Source organism: Lepeophtheirus salmonis, chromosome 2, assembly GCF_016086655.4.
Source record: "Lepeophtheirus salmonis chromosome 2, UVic_Lsal_1.4, whole genome shotgun sequence".
In the NCBI taxonomy this organism is placed as follows: domain Eukaryota; kingdom Metazoa; phylum Arthropoda; class Copepoda; order Siphonostomatoida; family Caligidae; genus Lepeophtheirus; species Lepeophtheirus salmonis.
Genome location: NC_052132.2, coordinates 22,997,488 through 23,015,059, shown reverse-complemented (window position 1 = coordinate 23,015,059; position 17,572 = coordinate 22,997,488). Strand labels below are relative to the sequence as shown.

At 31.6% G+C, this 17,572-nt stretch overlaps 1 protein-coding gene across 1 annotated transcript; it reads left to right on the top strand.

Annotated features, from left to right (window-relative positions):
- Nucleotides 1-6,616: 6,616 nt before the first annotated feature.
- LOC121132619 (uncharacterized) lies at nt 6,617-7,845 on the top strand. The gene is made up of 3 exons (XM_040728055.2): nt 6,617-6,696; nt 6,759-6,843; nt 7,538-7,845. The coding sequence occupies exons 1-3, from the start codon at nt 6,658-6,660 to the stop codon at nt 7,714-7,716; spliced, it is 303 nt and encodes a 100-aa protein (XP_040583989.1). The 5' UTR covers nt 6,617-6,657; the 3' UTR covers nt 7,717-7,845.
- Nucleotides 7,846-17,572: the final 9,727 nt, after the last annotated feature.

Below are 17,572 nucleotides of genomic sequence, written 5' to 3'. Positions count from 1 at the left end.
TTTTTACTCGTATATTATAAGTGATTTAAAAATCTTTCTAAAAAGTTTGAGTATTTTCTACTTAGTCCGAAAATGTCTTGATGTGTTTGATGAATGATATCCGATGCCTAGTCCCAAGCACTCTCAATTTTCATAGAGAGTTTCAATTCGAACGCACCATATCTTGCCACCGCCGAAATTAAAATAAAACAGGTATCCTCCGCAACCACAGGTTCTTCTACAGTTATATTCTTTGCTAGGAAGCTCTTAACATTGAATAAAGATTGACCTAACTTTAGGAGTACTTTCTTCATTTTTGATGACACGCCGAATAGAATTATCGCTGTAATTATATTAACGTTTTTTTCCTCCAGACCCTTCAGGTTTAAACTAATAAAAAACCAAAAAAATCCTCCAATATGGCATCCTCTACTGATATTGGTAAAGAAATAGCCTTATATAATAACATTTGGAATAACAAAAGTGTTATAAAGGTCTATTCTTTTTTTAATGTTAAAATTGCGCCAGCCTTTGATAAATTATTGATTTTCGTTTTTTTAAGTTCGAACCAATTTAATTCTGAGGGACCAGAACACACCCATTTAATGCCTAAAACAGTTATCATTTCTTAGGTAGAATAATTTGAAATTTTCAATCCTTTTCCCAAATAACATAAGCCAATCGGGAAAATTGAAGTCTTTGATTTATTGATTTTCAATCCCAACTTTTTTTCGAACGTTGTAAAATAAGATAATATCATTTTTATTCTTCTTTGTAATTGAGCTTCCGAGTTTGCTTCTATCATCACGGTCACATCATCGACATCATAAAGATATTTAAAATATTCAATATTTCCAAAACTGACACCGAATCCTAGATATTTTTTGTCATGCCGGTTCTTAGCTCTTCTATTGCAGCTACAAAGAGCGCAGAGGGGCCGAAGGATAACCCTGCCCAAAACTTTTAATCAAGTTAATCGGTCTTCTCCCTTTACTTCCAATCGTAACTGTCGATGATCCCCCGTAGCTGCTGTCAATGTCCTAACAAGGTTAAAAAAACGACTTTTCCACTTATCTCAAAATATGAGAATGAGACAGGAAATCGAATGCTTTAGAGAAATATGAGTAATTATTTTTGTTGGTAAGGGTTTTAATCCTTCGAATGGGATTATGTTCTATTTTAGCCCACGTTTCTAACTTGGTGATTTCTGCAATCTAAAAGGAGTTTTAAAACTCAGAAGCTTTATTTCGTTGAAAAGGTTAATCCATGTTATTGCTCAAGGTACGTTCCAAATTATCGTTAAAATCATTCATCACTTTTCTCTTTTACCTACTGCAGCTTCTAGCAGTATTATGTATTTGCGTTTAATGAGAAAATATAGCTTTTTTACAGAAAATGAAGAATTAAAACTATTTGCTATCTTAGTTTTGATTTTATTTATGCATTTTTCATCATTGATCAACCACAAAGAGATTTTCCAGGGCTTTAAAGAAGTTTCGAGTTCAAAATTAACCACTATCATCTTGTGATCGGAAAATGGTTCAGAACGATAGAAGGCTATTATTATGTTATATATAAATTTTGACGCAAATGCTAAATCATTTCGTGACGTTGATTGGCCTCTTCTCCAAGACACACTATCACTGGGGATTAAATAGGCTGTTAAATCAATTAAATTTAATTCACATACAAGGCTCTCCATATATTTTTTATTTGTAGCTGACACGATTTAAGTCAAAGTCAAGGTATCCTACGAGTAAGATTGGTAAATTATTACATTTGCAATTGTTAGTAATAGTATGGAAGAATGAATGACCCTTTACATTAGGACCATAAGCATTAATTAATTCAAAGTTAGCCTGTTCAGGAGATATAAAAATTTAATGCGAGTCACTTGCACTTGAGTAGGATATGGTATATGTCAGATCACCAAGAGATTTAGAAATCAAGGAAATAACTCATCTACTTGAACCCGAGTCATTAAAAAAAAAGGAGATAAACTTTCTTTGAAGACAGAAGGCGCAATCATCCTTACATGACGATTATACTTTAGCTTTGATGTCCTGAAGACACTTAACATCTATATAAAATCCTAATAATATTTTCTTTAAAGTATGGCCTGATAAGTGATTTTACCGCCTCTGGTATTGAGCAATATGATCTTTCCAATACTCATATTGTTTTCTATATTGCAATTACTGAAAGTACTATTTTGATCGTTATCTTTCATTTGATTATCAGTCATTTAATAAGTTGAATCGTTTCTCGTCTTCTTCTTTTGGTTCGAAGTATCAATGTTTGAATTGTATTGCTGTTGGAATCAAGCCTGTTCTTTTTGTTTCATGATTCGAGCCAAGGAAAATGAATTTGATCATCCATAGATTTATTCTTGTTGTATTTTATTTATAACTTTTAAAAAAATTATTAAATTTGATATATGTACATATGGGGTAATTGTTCCGATTTAGTAAAATAGCATATAAAAGAAAATATATACGATAATTATGGGCTTATTATAAAGTCATAACTCATTGTGATCAAAATTAATAAGTTAAGAGACACTAAAGAGTTAAAGCCAAAACTTATAGAAAAACTGTGAATTTCAATTTTACACCTCTTTTAGAATCGACAAAGAGAAATTCATTCGAAGTATGAAATTACACTGTCCAACAAAATCAGACTTTTTCGTATCCTGACATTGAAATATGCTGAAAAGTTTGAATCTTTGATTCCAAATATAGCCTAAGTTTTTTTCTAGAAGGATCTGCTTTTTCTAGCAAAGGCCATGAAGTTATTGGTGTTTTTTTTATACCTTTAAGTTTCAAAGCTTAGTGTTGAAAAAAGATATAAATGATAGAGCTATTTATTTTTTGTAGCCTTATATTTACATATCCCAAAACAATTTTAAATATGTTAAAAACATGTTTAGAATTCGAGTTATTTTTGTTTTAATAATAAATATAGATTGATTTTTTCTTCAGAGGAGCATATTTCTAAGAAGAATGGATTGAGAATAGGCAAAAATATCTCGTACTATCGATGAAAGTCTGAATCTTGTTCAAAAATACAATTTATCGTTGTCAATTTCAGATATGGTACACAAATACTGTACTTTCCTTGAAGAAGCAAAGCTTGCTAGAGAACGATGAAGGCCATATTGTGAATCAAGAAATCAAACTCTGCTAAATTCAGCCTATTTCGAATTTTTATCGTTTCATAGAATTATTTAATATTTTGTAATTTTTCTGGAACGTCAGTGAAAAAATAAAAACCTAAAAACACCATTTTTTTGGCAAGTGCTAAATTGGGTCTCAAGTAAATGACATACTGAATTTGATTTTTGAGTACAAATATTTATTCTTATGCCACTAAAAGACCAATCTATATTAGCAAAGCAAGGCTTTTCTGTCAATCAAGGTCACATTTTTTAGTGTGCGTTTAATATATTATTAGAACTGCCTGTAGTTATGGTATTATTATCTAACAAAACTGTTGAAAATTATTCACAGCTTAACAAAAAAAATTTATAATTGAGGCAATCAACGTTCAAAACACTGATTAGGGAGAAAGAAACATTGGCGGGTGAAAATAAAATACTAATTATTTTTTTTGTTAGTGTGTAAACACCATTATCTATAACGACGTTACCGTTATTGTAACTAGCAACCTTTCTTACTTAAATAAACGAAAAAAGACGCAAAATAAGTTCGTTTTTATTCAATATTTCCCAACCATTGAAGTACTATCTAATAATTTATGGGAAATGTTAACAATTTAAAAAAATATAATTATAATTCAACAAATCAACATTTAGAAAGTTTTTGTATTACTGTGATAATGCCGTACTCAATCACGTCCTTACCTTTATTGTATATATATTGATGCAACTTTTTCTTAATAATGAAACAAGGAATAAGACCCAAAATCAGTAGTTAGAACAATTTTCCAAGCAATTGAGTTATTATTATGTAACATTGCATGGTGTGACAAAGTATCAATTACTGCTGTCAGGAGGAAAATCTTTTAAATTTAATTTAGTGGAGGGAAAATATCATACTGGTTGTAGAAAAATTAATGAGACCTTATAGAAATACAGTTTTGAATAGTTGTTGTTGATTCAATCTTAAAGTTCCAAATATTTTGGAATAGCGTAGATTACACTGTCCAACAGTAAAAATGGTACAAAACAGTATATGCTATATTTAATAGAGTTTGATCACCTAATTCCAAATATGTCCTTATTTTTTCTCTCATAGCCTCGTGCCCTTCAGAAAAAGGAAATACATTTTTTGTTATGTTTGACTATTTTTAAGGTTCAAAGGAGTTTTAAGCCCTCGGTGTTGAAGATAGGGATAAATTATGTAAATATCTTTTAAAGCTGAGTGTAAAAAAATTCTAAAAACATTTTTAAAATGTCTGCATCATACTTTTAACTCAAGTTATCTTTATTTAAAGTGGAAAATAGATGTTTTTTATTCAGAGGCTCATAGCTTCAAGACGAATAGATTCAAAAAGTTTAAAAGTAATGCATTTGATAGCTGAAAGTATGATCTTCAATTTTTTTTATAAGAGCCTCTCCAAAAACTCTCTATATCGTTGTCAATTTAAGATAAGGCCACGACAATATTTCAAGGATAAAACTCATTTTTGAATTGATCTCATAATAAAAGTCAATAAGTATTCGTATGCCCCAACTACAAGAAATAGAAACAAAGAGAGAGAAGAAGAAATGAGATAGAAACAAAGAAAGGATAAAAAGAAAATGGATTTGCTACGAGGACTCCCTTGCATGTCCGTTTCTTGGAATCCCTTACTCACTACGAGTATGCAAGGAGTCCTCTTGTGCCCATGAAGCTTGAAATGTTTTATTTATACAGTTTGAGACATGAGGCTTAATGTTATAACATTGTATAATATGTCTTTTCTTTTTCTCTCTTTTTGTTTCCATATCATTTCTTCTTCTCCGGCCCATACTGCTAATATTGTACAAGAGTGGATGGGTAGAAGCATCAACCTTTTGTCCCCTCAGAGCCCAGATCTGAATCCACTAGATCACTTAATTTGGTGCCAAATTGAGTAGAAGGCCTGCAAAGTCTGCTACCCAAATATTTATGCCCTGAAGACCTCTGTTAACCAGTAGTGGAGGATCATGAAAAAGGACTTAGTTGTCAATATGCTCAAGGGGTTCTGGAGGTTGTTGGAGGCTATCATTGAGGCTGATGATGGCCAGATTCATAACTAATGTGCATCGTTATATTGAAAAAGTATTATAAAATAAAACTTTCCATGTACAACATCATCTTGATCAATTATGAGTATTTAATAACTACTTAGAGGCAAGTCTCAATACTTTTTCAAAACGCGGTAGTTAGATTTAAATATATATCTATTATTGCTCATATTTTTTTTTTAAATACACCAAAAGTAAGGGGAAATTCTTTTTTTCATAGAGAAATGTTAACAACACAACGATCTATTAAAAAATCGAAAAAAAGAGCACACGCACAAATCAGTTTTCCTTTTCTAATCTGTAAACTGTGATTTTCCTTTACAAAAAGCTCATTTATAACCTATGCCGTCGGTATTGCTATAGCATGTACATTAGAATAACTCTGATTACGTACTTAATAATGCAATGTTTTTATTTTCACTCTCTATTCCTCTCAATAGGTTTTAATGATGAAAATATATTCCTGTCACAAAATTGTACCGTTTGAGTCACATTCAGAAATGGCCACCATAGGCTATTAAACTTTTTTTCAACATTTGCTGACATTTTTATTTTTAAACGTGGAATAAATTAAAATTTCACGACTACTGGTAAGAGAAGAGTGGTTTGTTTTGTAGATAAAGTACTTTGTAATACAATACATATTAAATATTCTAATTGATGTTAAAAAGCACTGAACATTGAAACTACTAAGCTAGTAAGGATATAGATTTTGGCATTAAAATTATTTACGCTTAAAGACAAATTGGTATTATAACTTTAAGTTATTAGAAAAAATTGTAGGGGGTCGAGAAATTTAACATGCCTCTGGCCTAGCAGGTCACCTGCACACTCCATAGGTTTTAATGTATTATAGAATATGATAAGGGTTCCTGGGTGCCTAGAAACACGGCGGCAGTAGAGTTTAAACTGCATTTTGGGATAACACTTCACCTGTACAGCCTGAGAGCCAGGGTGTATTAGGAAGGTTTCTTAATGCTCAAGGAAGTGCACATGGCTGCTAATTTGGCGTCTGACCCAGAATAAAGCAGCCACTTCCTCATCGTGTCAAAGAAGAGTGCCTATTTATTAGTATACTCATACTCATAAAATCAACATGAAAATAATTCTTAAAATTTGACTGTCTTTAATTTTTGTTTAATATTAAGCAGAAGAGTTCTTAATTAGTTAAATTTCTTAATGTCCTGAGCAACGAATAGTATTAATTAAAGTTAAAATTATTTTACACAACAAAGTTTTATTATGAAAGGAACGAAATGAAAGAGTGGAACAAGTAAAAGTACAACATTGATATTTAAGGGCCACCCTAAAGTACATGTAGCAGGAGTAAAAGGACGTAGAATGAAATTAATTACCCTCAAAAACTTTCTCTAATGCATAATTAAGCGCTCGCTGGGCTAAGGAACTATTATCGCTCTCATTATAGAATATATAAAGATCGCTCGAGCATGATGTCAATCGACAGTTTCAAAATGATGTCGAAATCAGTAGGTTTAACTTAACTCAAAATAATCTAAAACAAAATAATTTGATTTTTTTCCCCCCGTAGATTATCTGTTGTCTCTTAGTCGGCGTTTGTTATATTGCATCCACCTATGCAGGAACTGCATATCTTACTCCTGACCGTATTGCAAGTAAGTTGTTTTACATATCTTCCTTTTCCAGAATCCCAGAATAACTCATTCACAAAAATTTATATACTTAAATTATTATTTTTTTATATCTGAGATTTCACGTTATTATCCCACCATAAAATAAAAATGTACTCTGTATTTTTTGGTCAGCTGTCGATATTAACACACTAACATAAAAATGTACAATATTTTTGATGTTAATTGTCAATGCTATGGTTCTTTTCTCCTAATCAGTGTTCTAAACGTTGATTGGTTGAATCCAATTAACTCTTGCTAAGCTGTGAAAAATTCCCAAGAGTTATTAGATTATAATTCCATAGTTGTGAAAAATTAAATAACTACTAACTCATTTTGGCATTTTCCCTAAAACTTTTTCGGTTTTAAGGTCAATAGAAGTAAGTCTTACTTGTACTCTAAGCGTTGATTGGTTCAATTTTAATAAGCTTATTTGTACAATTCCAAATTTATGTATTAAAGAATAGCCTCCTATTTAGTAGCAATTGGCAAACTAATACCAATTGATTTTTGGCCTTTTTTGTTTTTCTTAGTAAAAGAAAGATTTAAAGGATAGAATAAATATAATAATATTATAATATTTTTACATGCTCAATCAACAAATACAATTATCTTTTATTTAATCAAAAACTTATCCTATCTTTATTTTACAATTAAAAGATTATATATTTTTTTTCAGATGAAATTGAGAAGCAAAGAGTAGTGAGGGACACTCTTGACACATACCAACCACTGAATTCTAAATCATATAATAAACCACCTGGAAGAGTGGGCCCAACATATACTTTCGTTAAGACGGATCCTAAAGCAAACTTCAAATGGGGAGTTCGTCATGTTGCTGGCGTTCAATTTAGTTAAAATTATTAGTTGATTTTTTTTGTTATAATATTGATAAACACATGAAACTTAAATCATAATTTAATAGTTTATCGATCAAATAATGTTTGTTTTATGGTTCGACATATATAAATATATTTTATAAAGTTATACGACTGAAATTTATTACATATATTTAGGTTAACGAAGAAAAAGGATTAAGTCTAATACCTGTTTATTTTGATATTTTGATAACAAGTCTGTGCTTAGGAGGGTTGATCAATCCTTAATATAGGCCCGCTTCCTGTCCTTCCTCTCTTATTGGTCCTTAAAAAGAATCCAAAATTTTAAAGTGAACTTTATAAGGCATTATTTCCCTAAATATAAGGAAAATACATTGAGAAGTAAAATTTTCTGCATATCTTTCATGCATGAAAAAAACTTGTCTTTATTTTTAATTCAGCATTAATGAAATAACTATTTTTATGTTCAAACTTGGATCCGTTTACACTTTTACGTTCATCTATTCATTGGTGAAAAGTTTCCTTTTAGACACTTATCGGAAGTTTCGTTCATTTTTAGTTAACGAAACGGCAACCATGTACCAAAAAAAAATCTTAATTGTATGATTTATTGTAAATTATTGTGCCCAAAAAAATAGTTTTGAAATAATTAATTTAGTCGGTTTTTCATGATTTACTATTCTTTATATCCTTTGAATTATTGATTATTTTGCAATCAGGTCATATTATATTATCCAAATTTCAAATTTCCTCTGGTTAGTTGGACTTCATCCAGGGCAATACCACTACCATGAAGACGTCCTGGTACTCCTTTGTTCCGATTTCCAGGTCGTTCGGGAACCAATAAAGGGGCATACTCTTTTCGTCTGATGCCATGATTCTCAGCATCATCACAGAGGCTGGCAACTTAGTCTGGCTGAACGGTGGCACCTCATCGACCGCGTAGATGAGGCAGCGGGTGTTCTTGGAGTTTCTCTAATATTTCACGGTCCAGTTTTTCTAGTCTTGTTACTGTACTGGGTGCGAATGAAATCGGCTATACTTTTCTTTTTGGCCTCCATGTCGACAATGAATGAACCGATTTTAGTCAGTGGTAGCTCATTTGAACGCTAATATTCACCAAATTACTCTGTTAACAAATCTTGAAACCTAGTTATCAAAATGGAAGTCGCAATTTGCTGCCATACAGTTAATATGGTACTAACTTATGATTGGAACAAGGAACGTAAGGGAAATAATGGCGGAACACTTAACACTGAACTAAAATAAAATGAACGGAAGAGGAAAAATAAATTAACGATTAAAAGCCTGCTATTGGTAGTATCCGGCATTTCCCGGTGTTGTCAAAAACATACACTTTTCTTTTAAACAATATTAAAGATAACTTCCCAGGAAATCCTCAGTTTTTCTACAAGTTTTTTATGAGCCCACTCACACTAAACTACTCTATACAATAATACATAATATCAATTCATATGACACGTTCCCTCCTCAAGAATGAAAGAATAAAGATAAGAACTTGATAATAAAAAATTAATAGTTTGGGATGACTCATGAGTACTTTAATCTTTAGAGCGCTCACAAATAAATACAAACAAAATTCATATTAACATAGAAGTGTTGATATTTTATTCAAATCAAAAACTATACTGTAAATGCATATGAATTATCATATACATCAGAAAGCATTACAAAAACAGTTTTCATTGCAACTATACATGCACATTCCACACGCTTGCAATATTTGATTAATACGACTAAATTGTTATTTCTAAGATCAAAATATGTTTAGTACACCCGGTGACTTGTTGTCATTTATTCATACATACAGAGAGAACAATTTTGTTTTATAAATGTATATTATTTTAAGACGTATTCTTTATACCATCCCAAATCAGGTCCTCTTTTGCAATTTTATAAAGTCAAGTACATATCAGACACATTTTACTTGGAATAAAGGATATACTTATTACTCAAGTATATGATATTTGTAGAGCGCAAGAGGAAGGTGGGAAGGATACTTATGATATAACTGAATTACGACCTTGTTAATATCACCTGCCTATTACATGATTTTTCAGAGAAAAAAATAAACATTGTTATAAAGAGAAGAATCTTCAACATTTAAAATAATAGCATTAGCGCATGGAAAATATTTCCCATTTTTAAATGGATATATATTTTTTTTTTTTGCATTTTTAAAACAATTTACAACCAAGTTAAGTAGTAAGATTCTTATTTCAGAGTGAGTTGTTAACACCATAATGACCTATTAAAGAATGGGAAAAAAAAAAACCATACGCACCAACCGTTTCTCCTAATAGATAAACTGTGTTTTTTTGTCTACAAAAATCCCATCCCTGGACATATAGTACACAATTTTATTGGGTGTAATAATAATTTTTTTTTTTTTTTCACTCCAATTAATAGTCTCTCCTTTTTGTCTGTTACAATATCAGGACCATAAACACTATTCACATTTTCAGCCTCCTGCCTTGCCTTTTCACATTTATCGAAGAAAAACTGTAAAATATGGCTCATTTGTATTTGACAGGCGCTCAAACAATACTGAGGTAAACAATCACATAACTGCGTTATCCGGTTTTTTTTTAGAACAAAACCTTATCGTTTATACACAATTTAGAGTTAACCGATTACACATATTCAATATGAGATACATATTACTAAAGCCATCTATTTTTACAACACCTATTTCTTTCCTTGACAGGTAATTTCATCCACAATAAATTTCATTCCTGGACATTTCATCTCCAAATAATATATTCGGTAGGGAGGAGCGCTAGGTTCTAGTACAAAGTGTAAATAGACATCTCTGGATATATTAAATTTACATATAATTTATGAAAAGGGACTGTTGTATACAAGTTTTTATTGCCAATTTACTATTTATCCATCTCATCACTTTATTTAATCAGTCATTTTAATAAACTATCTATAATTGACGTTAGCATTTCATTTTGATCTATTAAAAATACTTATTTATTAGTAATATAATTATTATAAATTGAACTTAATTATGTATCACATAATATCAATTAGTAATTTTCACAAAATAGTCAAAAATATCCCGATTAATATATACAACCATCCATAGAATATTCAATTATTGCATTATCCTTATCTTCAAATTATTCATCTCATTTGTAGGTTGCAACTTGTACACGACACTTAAGAATTATAATATGCATAGTGGAAGACGTGAAATCGCAAAGAACTTTCTATTTGAACATAACCTGCCTGCTAAATGAATTTAAAGTTTGGCGATGATATGTTCGCGGATGAAATTAAAGGGGATGAGATGCTTTGAGGAAAAAGAAGAGGTTGAAATTTCATAGCACCGTATTTTCTCTTTACATAGTCTAAAATTGTTTTTTTTAAATATGGGATGAAATGTTGGTAATTTTTTGTATCAATGTATATTTATGATTATTTCCCCAATTTTTAACTCCGTGCCGTTGTCTTCTAGTACTCGACAAACATTCAGTGTCCATACTTTCTTAATTAGTTTTCCAGAAGAATTGAGAGTTATATAGAGTTTTCATTTGACGTCAGCAGTGTCAATGTCGCCCAGATTGCATTTTATAAAAAATAACTAGCTGTAGTACCCGGCATTGTCCGGAGTTATTAGACGTCAACGAACTGTCAAACTATGTTCTAATAATGTAGAAGATAACTCCCCAAGAAATCTCCCCGTTATTCATGAGCACACTCACACGTAGTTACTCAATACTAAAACGTGTTTTTCTTATTTTTATACCGGACCATATCAAGCAGAAATTAATTACATAACTACAAAAGTACAAGTTCAGTTATACAACTTTAGGTGCACAAGAAGACCATTACCTAACGATTTTACTGTAATATTAAAAAATATTATATTTAATATGTTAAAAAATTAAAACTAATGTTTTTATAAAATAATAAGTAAAAATATAGTTGTACCAAGGTACAAAAAAAAAATACTTAGACGTTCTCTCCTCAAGAATGAAATAATAATAATAGCAGATTAAGAATTTTATTTTAATATGACAGGAAGTACTTTAGTCTCAAGATGAGTTTTATGCACACAAACTTGCACCTAAACCTCACCTGAAGTAACATTCATTATTTTTTACTTAATATAATGTACTTCCCTTTTCTTTCTTTTTTTAATAGAAGCTTTAGCTACACACTCTCTTTGTTGAAAAAGATTTATCAACTCATATTTTATACAGCTCTATACAGTATAGACTTGTATAAAGTTTGAGTTGAATTAAGCACCTGCAAGATTGCATTCAATAAACAAAACATCAACATAACGTTTTCATACAACTCCATACAAATACACTCACTTTTCTTTTCATGAACAACGAATATATTTAGAGATGATTGCATCCTTCAAGATTTATAGGTCATTAAATAATAATTGCCAATGATTAAATAATCAATTTAATTACAAACAATAAAATATAAAACGGTGTTATTTCATCAACACAGCAATTTACACGGTATTTTGTGAGCCCGTTGTCGAGTTTTTTTGCTTTTTCCCCAAATTAGAGTTCTGAACGTTGATTGGTTGAATTCAAATTAGCTTTTGTTAAGCTATGAACATTTACAACAATTATTGAATAAAAACTCTATAGCTGAGAAAATTGGGTAAGTACCAACTGATTTTGGGTTATTTTATGTTCCTTTTCGGAGGAAAGGTTCCAAGATACAGTAAAGACAACAAGGTAATATAAATATGTAAGTCACCACGAGAAAAATCTTATAAAAAAATATCAACTCTCTCCTTCTTCGTCTTCGTAATTAAATAAATACCAACGCTCCCAGATAAAGCTAAATGCATACTTCTTTAGAAGTTATTATTGCTTTGTATTCAGTACCATTGCAACGAATCCTTACCCCTGGCCCTGTTTTTTTTAAAGATGTGTGTTTTTTTTTTTTTTACTAGTGAATAACACTACCATTAATAGCTTATCATTTTAAATTAATGATTAATTAAATAACTGGAGGAATTGCATTATAAATAAAACATTTTAGTTCAAATAAGACCTCCAAAGATAGATAAGTTCTACCGTTCTCTTATTATGTCCCAAATTTAGAAAATTCTAAAAAATTATGAAGTATTCACTTAGGGGTCATATACTTATGACGTCCGGAAAAAGTTATAATCTTTAATCCCTCTCTCCTGATTCCCTGTCCAAAATTTGATATCCTCCTTCGATTGGACGCCCTTAATTTTTAGATCCCCAAATATATTGGTTATATTGAAGACCACTGATCAGGAAGTCCACAGGATTATAATATATATATATATATACAAGGTAGGGGAGGAAAACGTGGACTGTTAATTAATATTCATGTTCTCATTACTATGATTAGATTTATTGATTATTTTTTGATATTCTATTTCCGACGTCCTTTTTACATAAAAAACAATACTAATAATTTAGTAATTTCATCATCATGAGCGGTCAACAAGCAAAAAGGAAGGGCATCTCAGATCTCCTAGATGCTGGAAGTTGAAAAAAAATGGAGAAGGCCTCTTCAGAATGTCATGAAGTCCATGAATTGCCTTGCCAACGAATTCTCTGTGGCTCCATGGACCATCAGGAAGGCAATGAATCACAGTTTGGGATTCGTTTCTTTGACATGGGCCCCACACCACCTTTAAACAGACGGCATGAAAGTCAGGAGGCTCAAAAGGTGTAAGAAAATCCTCACATGGATCAAGGCAAATGGGTCAATTGTGAAAATTTTGTCGGACAAGAAGATTTTCACAGTTGATCAGTTCCACAACACAGTAACGACTGGCTTGCAGAAACAAAAGAAGAGGTACATGGGATTTACAACACCCAAAATCTGGCCCAAACAATGGTCCTCGGCGTTTTGACCTCTGATGGAAAGAATATGCCTTCGTTCTTTTTCAAGGCTGGACAGACCTACTATAAGATGCTTAGGAACACCATCTTACCATGGCTGAAGACTAACTACCTAGAAGGTACTACGTGTGGACGGTGTACCCTCTAACACGTCCGCAAAGTCCCAAAAGTTCTGCGAAGATAACATGGCTCGATTCTGGCCCAAAGGGATATGGCCTCTTCCTCACCAGATTTGAACCCACTTGAGTTTTCTATATGGAGCAATTTGGAGAGGGAAAACAACAGGACCTCACAGCCACATGTGGACTCACTGAAGTACAAAATAGTAGCTGCATGGGACAACTTCTTGGAGGAGTTTGTCATTAACTCCTGCATGGTCTTCAGGCGACGTGTATAGGCTGGGATTGATAATGAAGGCGGTCATATTGAGTGAAAAAAGTATTGCAAAAACCTTGTCGAGATGTTTTGTTAAGAATATTTTTTTGTATCAAGTATATTTTCTAAACAGATTACACCAGGGCTGTTATTTCAAGTATTTTCTACAATTTATTTAATGCATTTTTACGACGCTAGGTACTTTTGCCTTAAACTATTTTGCCTCCAGGATATTTCACAATTTTATATAAATAAATGAGATTTATACCTTGTTATTTTTGATTGAAATGATGTTCTTTTTGGATTTTAAATCAAAATATGTGTGTGATATTTATTACTTTAAAAACAATGAATGGTTATTACGGGGAAAAAGTAGTGATTTTCACTTTGTAATAATCCAGAATGTGTCAGAGGAAGAGAAGGTTGACCATAGTGAGGCAAAGCACAAAGATTATTCGGGAAGACGATCAAAGTTTGGCCAGTACTTCAGTGGCTTCTTCTGACACATCCTGGATAATAACGATTTGAATAATAGAGACTGTGGAAGTGATTATCACTTCTTCCATTTGAATTACTATCGTGTTCGTTTATTTTTATTATTAATTATATTACCTATTTATTCATTAAGTAGTGAGATTTTGATAGTACTACATCAAATTTTGGGCATAATACCATCATCCTTCCAATAGACAGCAACCACTTACTATTTATTATAGTAATAAACATTACATATTTTGATTTAAAAAATCTAAAATTAAAAAATCAAAGAAAACATCAGTTTCTATCATAAATATACAGAACCGACTTATAAAAATTATTTATTTATATATTAAGGGGAAATATCCTTGAAAAAAATGGGTGTATTTTGAAATTGTTTCCTGAAAAAGGTTCTGAGGTAAAAATGCATAAGGTGAAAGTAGAGGACCGAAACCCACAAACCACACACCCCAATATCATCACAGAGGATGGATGTTAGGTCTTGGTGACTGTCCTGATGCTGTTGTCACCCTTGCTTCACTCTGGTGGGTTTTCCACTCTTGTGTCTGTCCTTAAGGTTGTCTCCATCAGCCAAACGATTTTTACCAGACAGACTATGGCCTTGCTGACTTTTAAGGCCTTAATGATGTCTGAAATAGTCCGCCTGACGCCGATTAAATTGTCTATGATGGCTCTTCTTACCTGCATCGCGACATATACACAATTTTTGATTACGACATGTTAATCAATCAAAGGCTTACAATCTAAGCTATTCAAATTAATCGGAACTTTAAGATTTAATCAACAACACCTATTAAATTATTGTATTTTTAGAAGGTGTCATTACTTTTTCTACACCTGGTATTTTTGTATTTACTTTAGTTATATGACGTAATAAATAGTTTTAATAGTAACAGTCTTCAACAACAAAAATGGTACAAGAACAGCATATGCTTAACTTATTATAATTTCATCAATTATATGATTATATTTCAAAGCCTAATGTTAAAAAAATTTCAAACCATTTTTAAAATGTTTGTATCATGGTCATAACTCGATTTATTTTTATTTAAGGTGGAAAATCAGTAATTTTTATTCAGAGGCTTATAGCTTCAAGATGAATATATTGGTAAGGAATAATTAATTTTTCATCCTGGACTATTAGCATCCCTCATCTAGACTTACATATATGATTACTTGATTTGATGCATGCTTATTTTAAGTTCAATAGAAACCCAGATGACTCGTTGCAGACGCGGAGTGTGTGAGGGATTCCAAAAATCAGACACTCAAGGTAGTCCCCGAAGGAAATCCTAACAAAATCGAATCTTAGTGGCCAGGGGCAGTTCAGCAGGGATTTCGTTGCCAGGGATTCCTTCCCACAAATGCCCTCTTCTCCATTGCCGACCACCGATCCCAAATTTGGGATCTGACTCTCAAAAAGGATTTCATTTCACACTTTTTAAGATCTAATGACTCCTTTTTTTCTCTCTCTCTCTGTCTATGTTTTTCTCTCTCTCTTTTTTTTTTAATCTATGGCAAGCAAATATATATACTTTTCTTATTAAATCAATTCTAAGAAGAGTTTTATCTTTGAAATATGGTCGTGGCCTTATCCCAAATTGACAATGATGAGGGTTAATATTACCTACATCTTTTACTTATTCAATACTTATAAAATTTGTCAGTAAATGATTGTACCCCCAATGCAGTAATACATTATTTGTAAGCTCTTCCTCCCTTCTGTACTGAGTAGTCTTCAAGGCACGCTACAAGTAACGTTTGATACATCACTAAGTAGTGCATAGATGAAGAGACATTGCGAAAATAAAATAAACAATCATTTCACGAAGTATTTTGACAGCTGTGAGACATTTTTGAAATATCTTAGTCTTATCATAGACATTTCTAGATTTATTAATCATATATTTTCAAGGGTTTTAAAACCTGATCAATAAACTTACTGTTGTTCTATTTATACTTTCTATTACTCTTACTATTTTAGGACAGTTTTCAGGCCTAAAATTTTTCCTCTGATTTGTAGTTTAATGTCTAAACTCAAAATCTTAAGTTTATTCACTTAAGGGACATTTACAATCCACGTAGTCACATAGGAAAAGACCTAAAGCCTCGTCTATTCTCGTTGGGCAGGGGGATCAACTCAAAACCACGTACATTTGAATATTATGACAAAATACCACTTATGACGTCATAAGGAGCAGGGGACAACAAATGAAAAAAGGACAGACCTTACCTCTGAAATAGCTACTTTTTAAATAGAAATAAAAATTTGTTTTCCAAAAAAAACATCATTATATAAAATTATTTTTTCAAAAAGGCTACAAGAAAACCTGAAAAAAAAAATCAGATGAAATAATAAAATAAAACATTATTTTCTTTAAAAAGGCATTTTTTTAAGGGGGTTAAGAAAAGAACCACGTAAGTAACCCAATGGAGAGAGGGTAAAAATCATGTGAACAAAGAACCACATGATTTATGAATAGCCTGATCATAGGGATGTTTGCATTGGCAGAATGCCACAACTTTTATAGGGAGGTTATCAGCACTCTGTGCCCCTGCTTCTCCTCTACTGGATGTTTACAACTAGCTCTATTGTTGAATATATCAATGGAATATATTTTAATATTATGCCAAAATTGCATTTATGGGGTCATATGGAACAGGGGACATTTGCAATGTATCGCTACCAAAATTTGGATAGATCTACCATTTTCATCTGAATCGGAGGCAAATGCCGTCCCATTGAACAATCTTTGATAAATGAAATCATCACTAATCATATAAATCAATCAGTGACGTTATTATCAAACTATATCCATTATATTGTACATAAACATACAATATCTATAAAAATAATTAAATATTTTTATATAATATTAGTAAAAGTGATAGTTCTGAGGACAACTTCAACAGCCAAGAAAGTATACAAATATTTATTTCTCGAAACATCTTTTTACACTATTGCAATCAACGTGAAATTTTATTAAAATGAGTACCAGTTAAATTCACATAGCCACCAATTGTGGCAACAACAGCTCTCAGACGTATTGGAACTGCTTTACACGTCGTACGGATGGTCTCTTCCCACAAGTTGTACCATGCAGACACTATGGCGGT

What these genes read in the sequence shown, in the direction of transcription:
- LOC121132619 (XM_040728055.2), top strand. Translation starts at nt 6,658, where the DNA reads ATGATGTCAATCGACAGTTTCAAAATGATGTCGAAATCA. An exon ending in TCAAAATGATGTCGAAATCA is followed by an intron (nt 6,697 to 6,758) that starts GTAGGTTTAACT and finishes TTCCCCCCGTAG; the next exon opens with ATTATCTGTTGTCTCTTAGT. An exon ending in TACTCCTGACCGTATTGCAA is followed by an intron (nt 6,844 to 7,537) that starts GTAAGTTGTTTT and finishes ATTTTTTTTCAG; the next exon opens with ATGAAATTGAGAAGCAAAGA.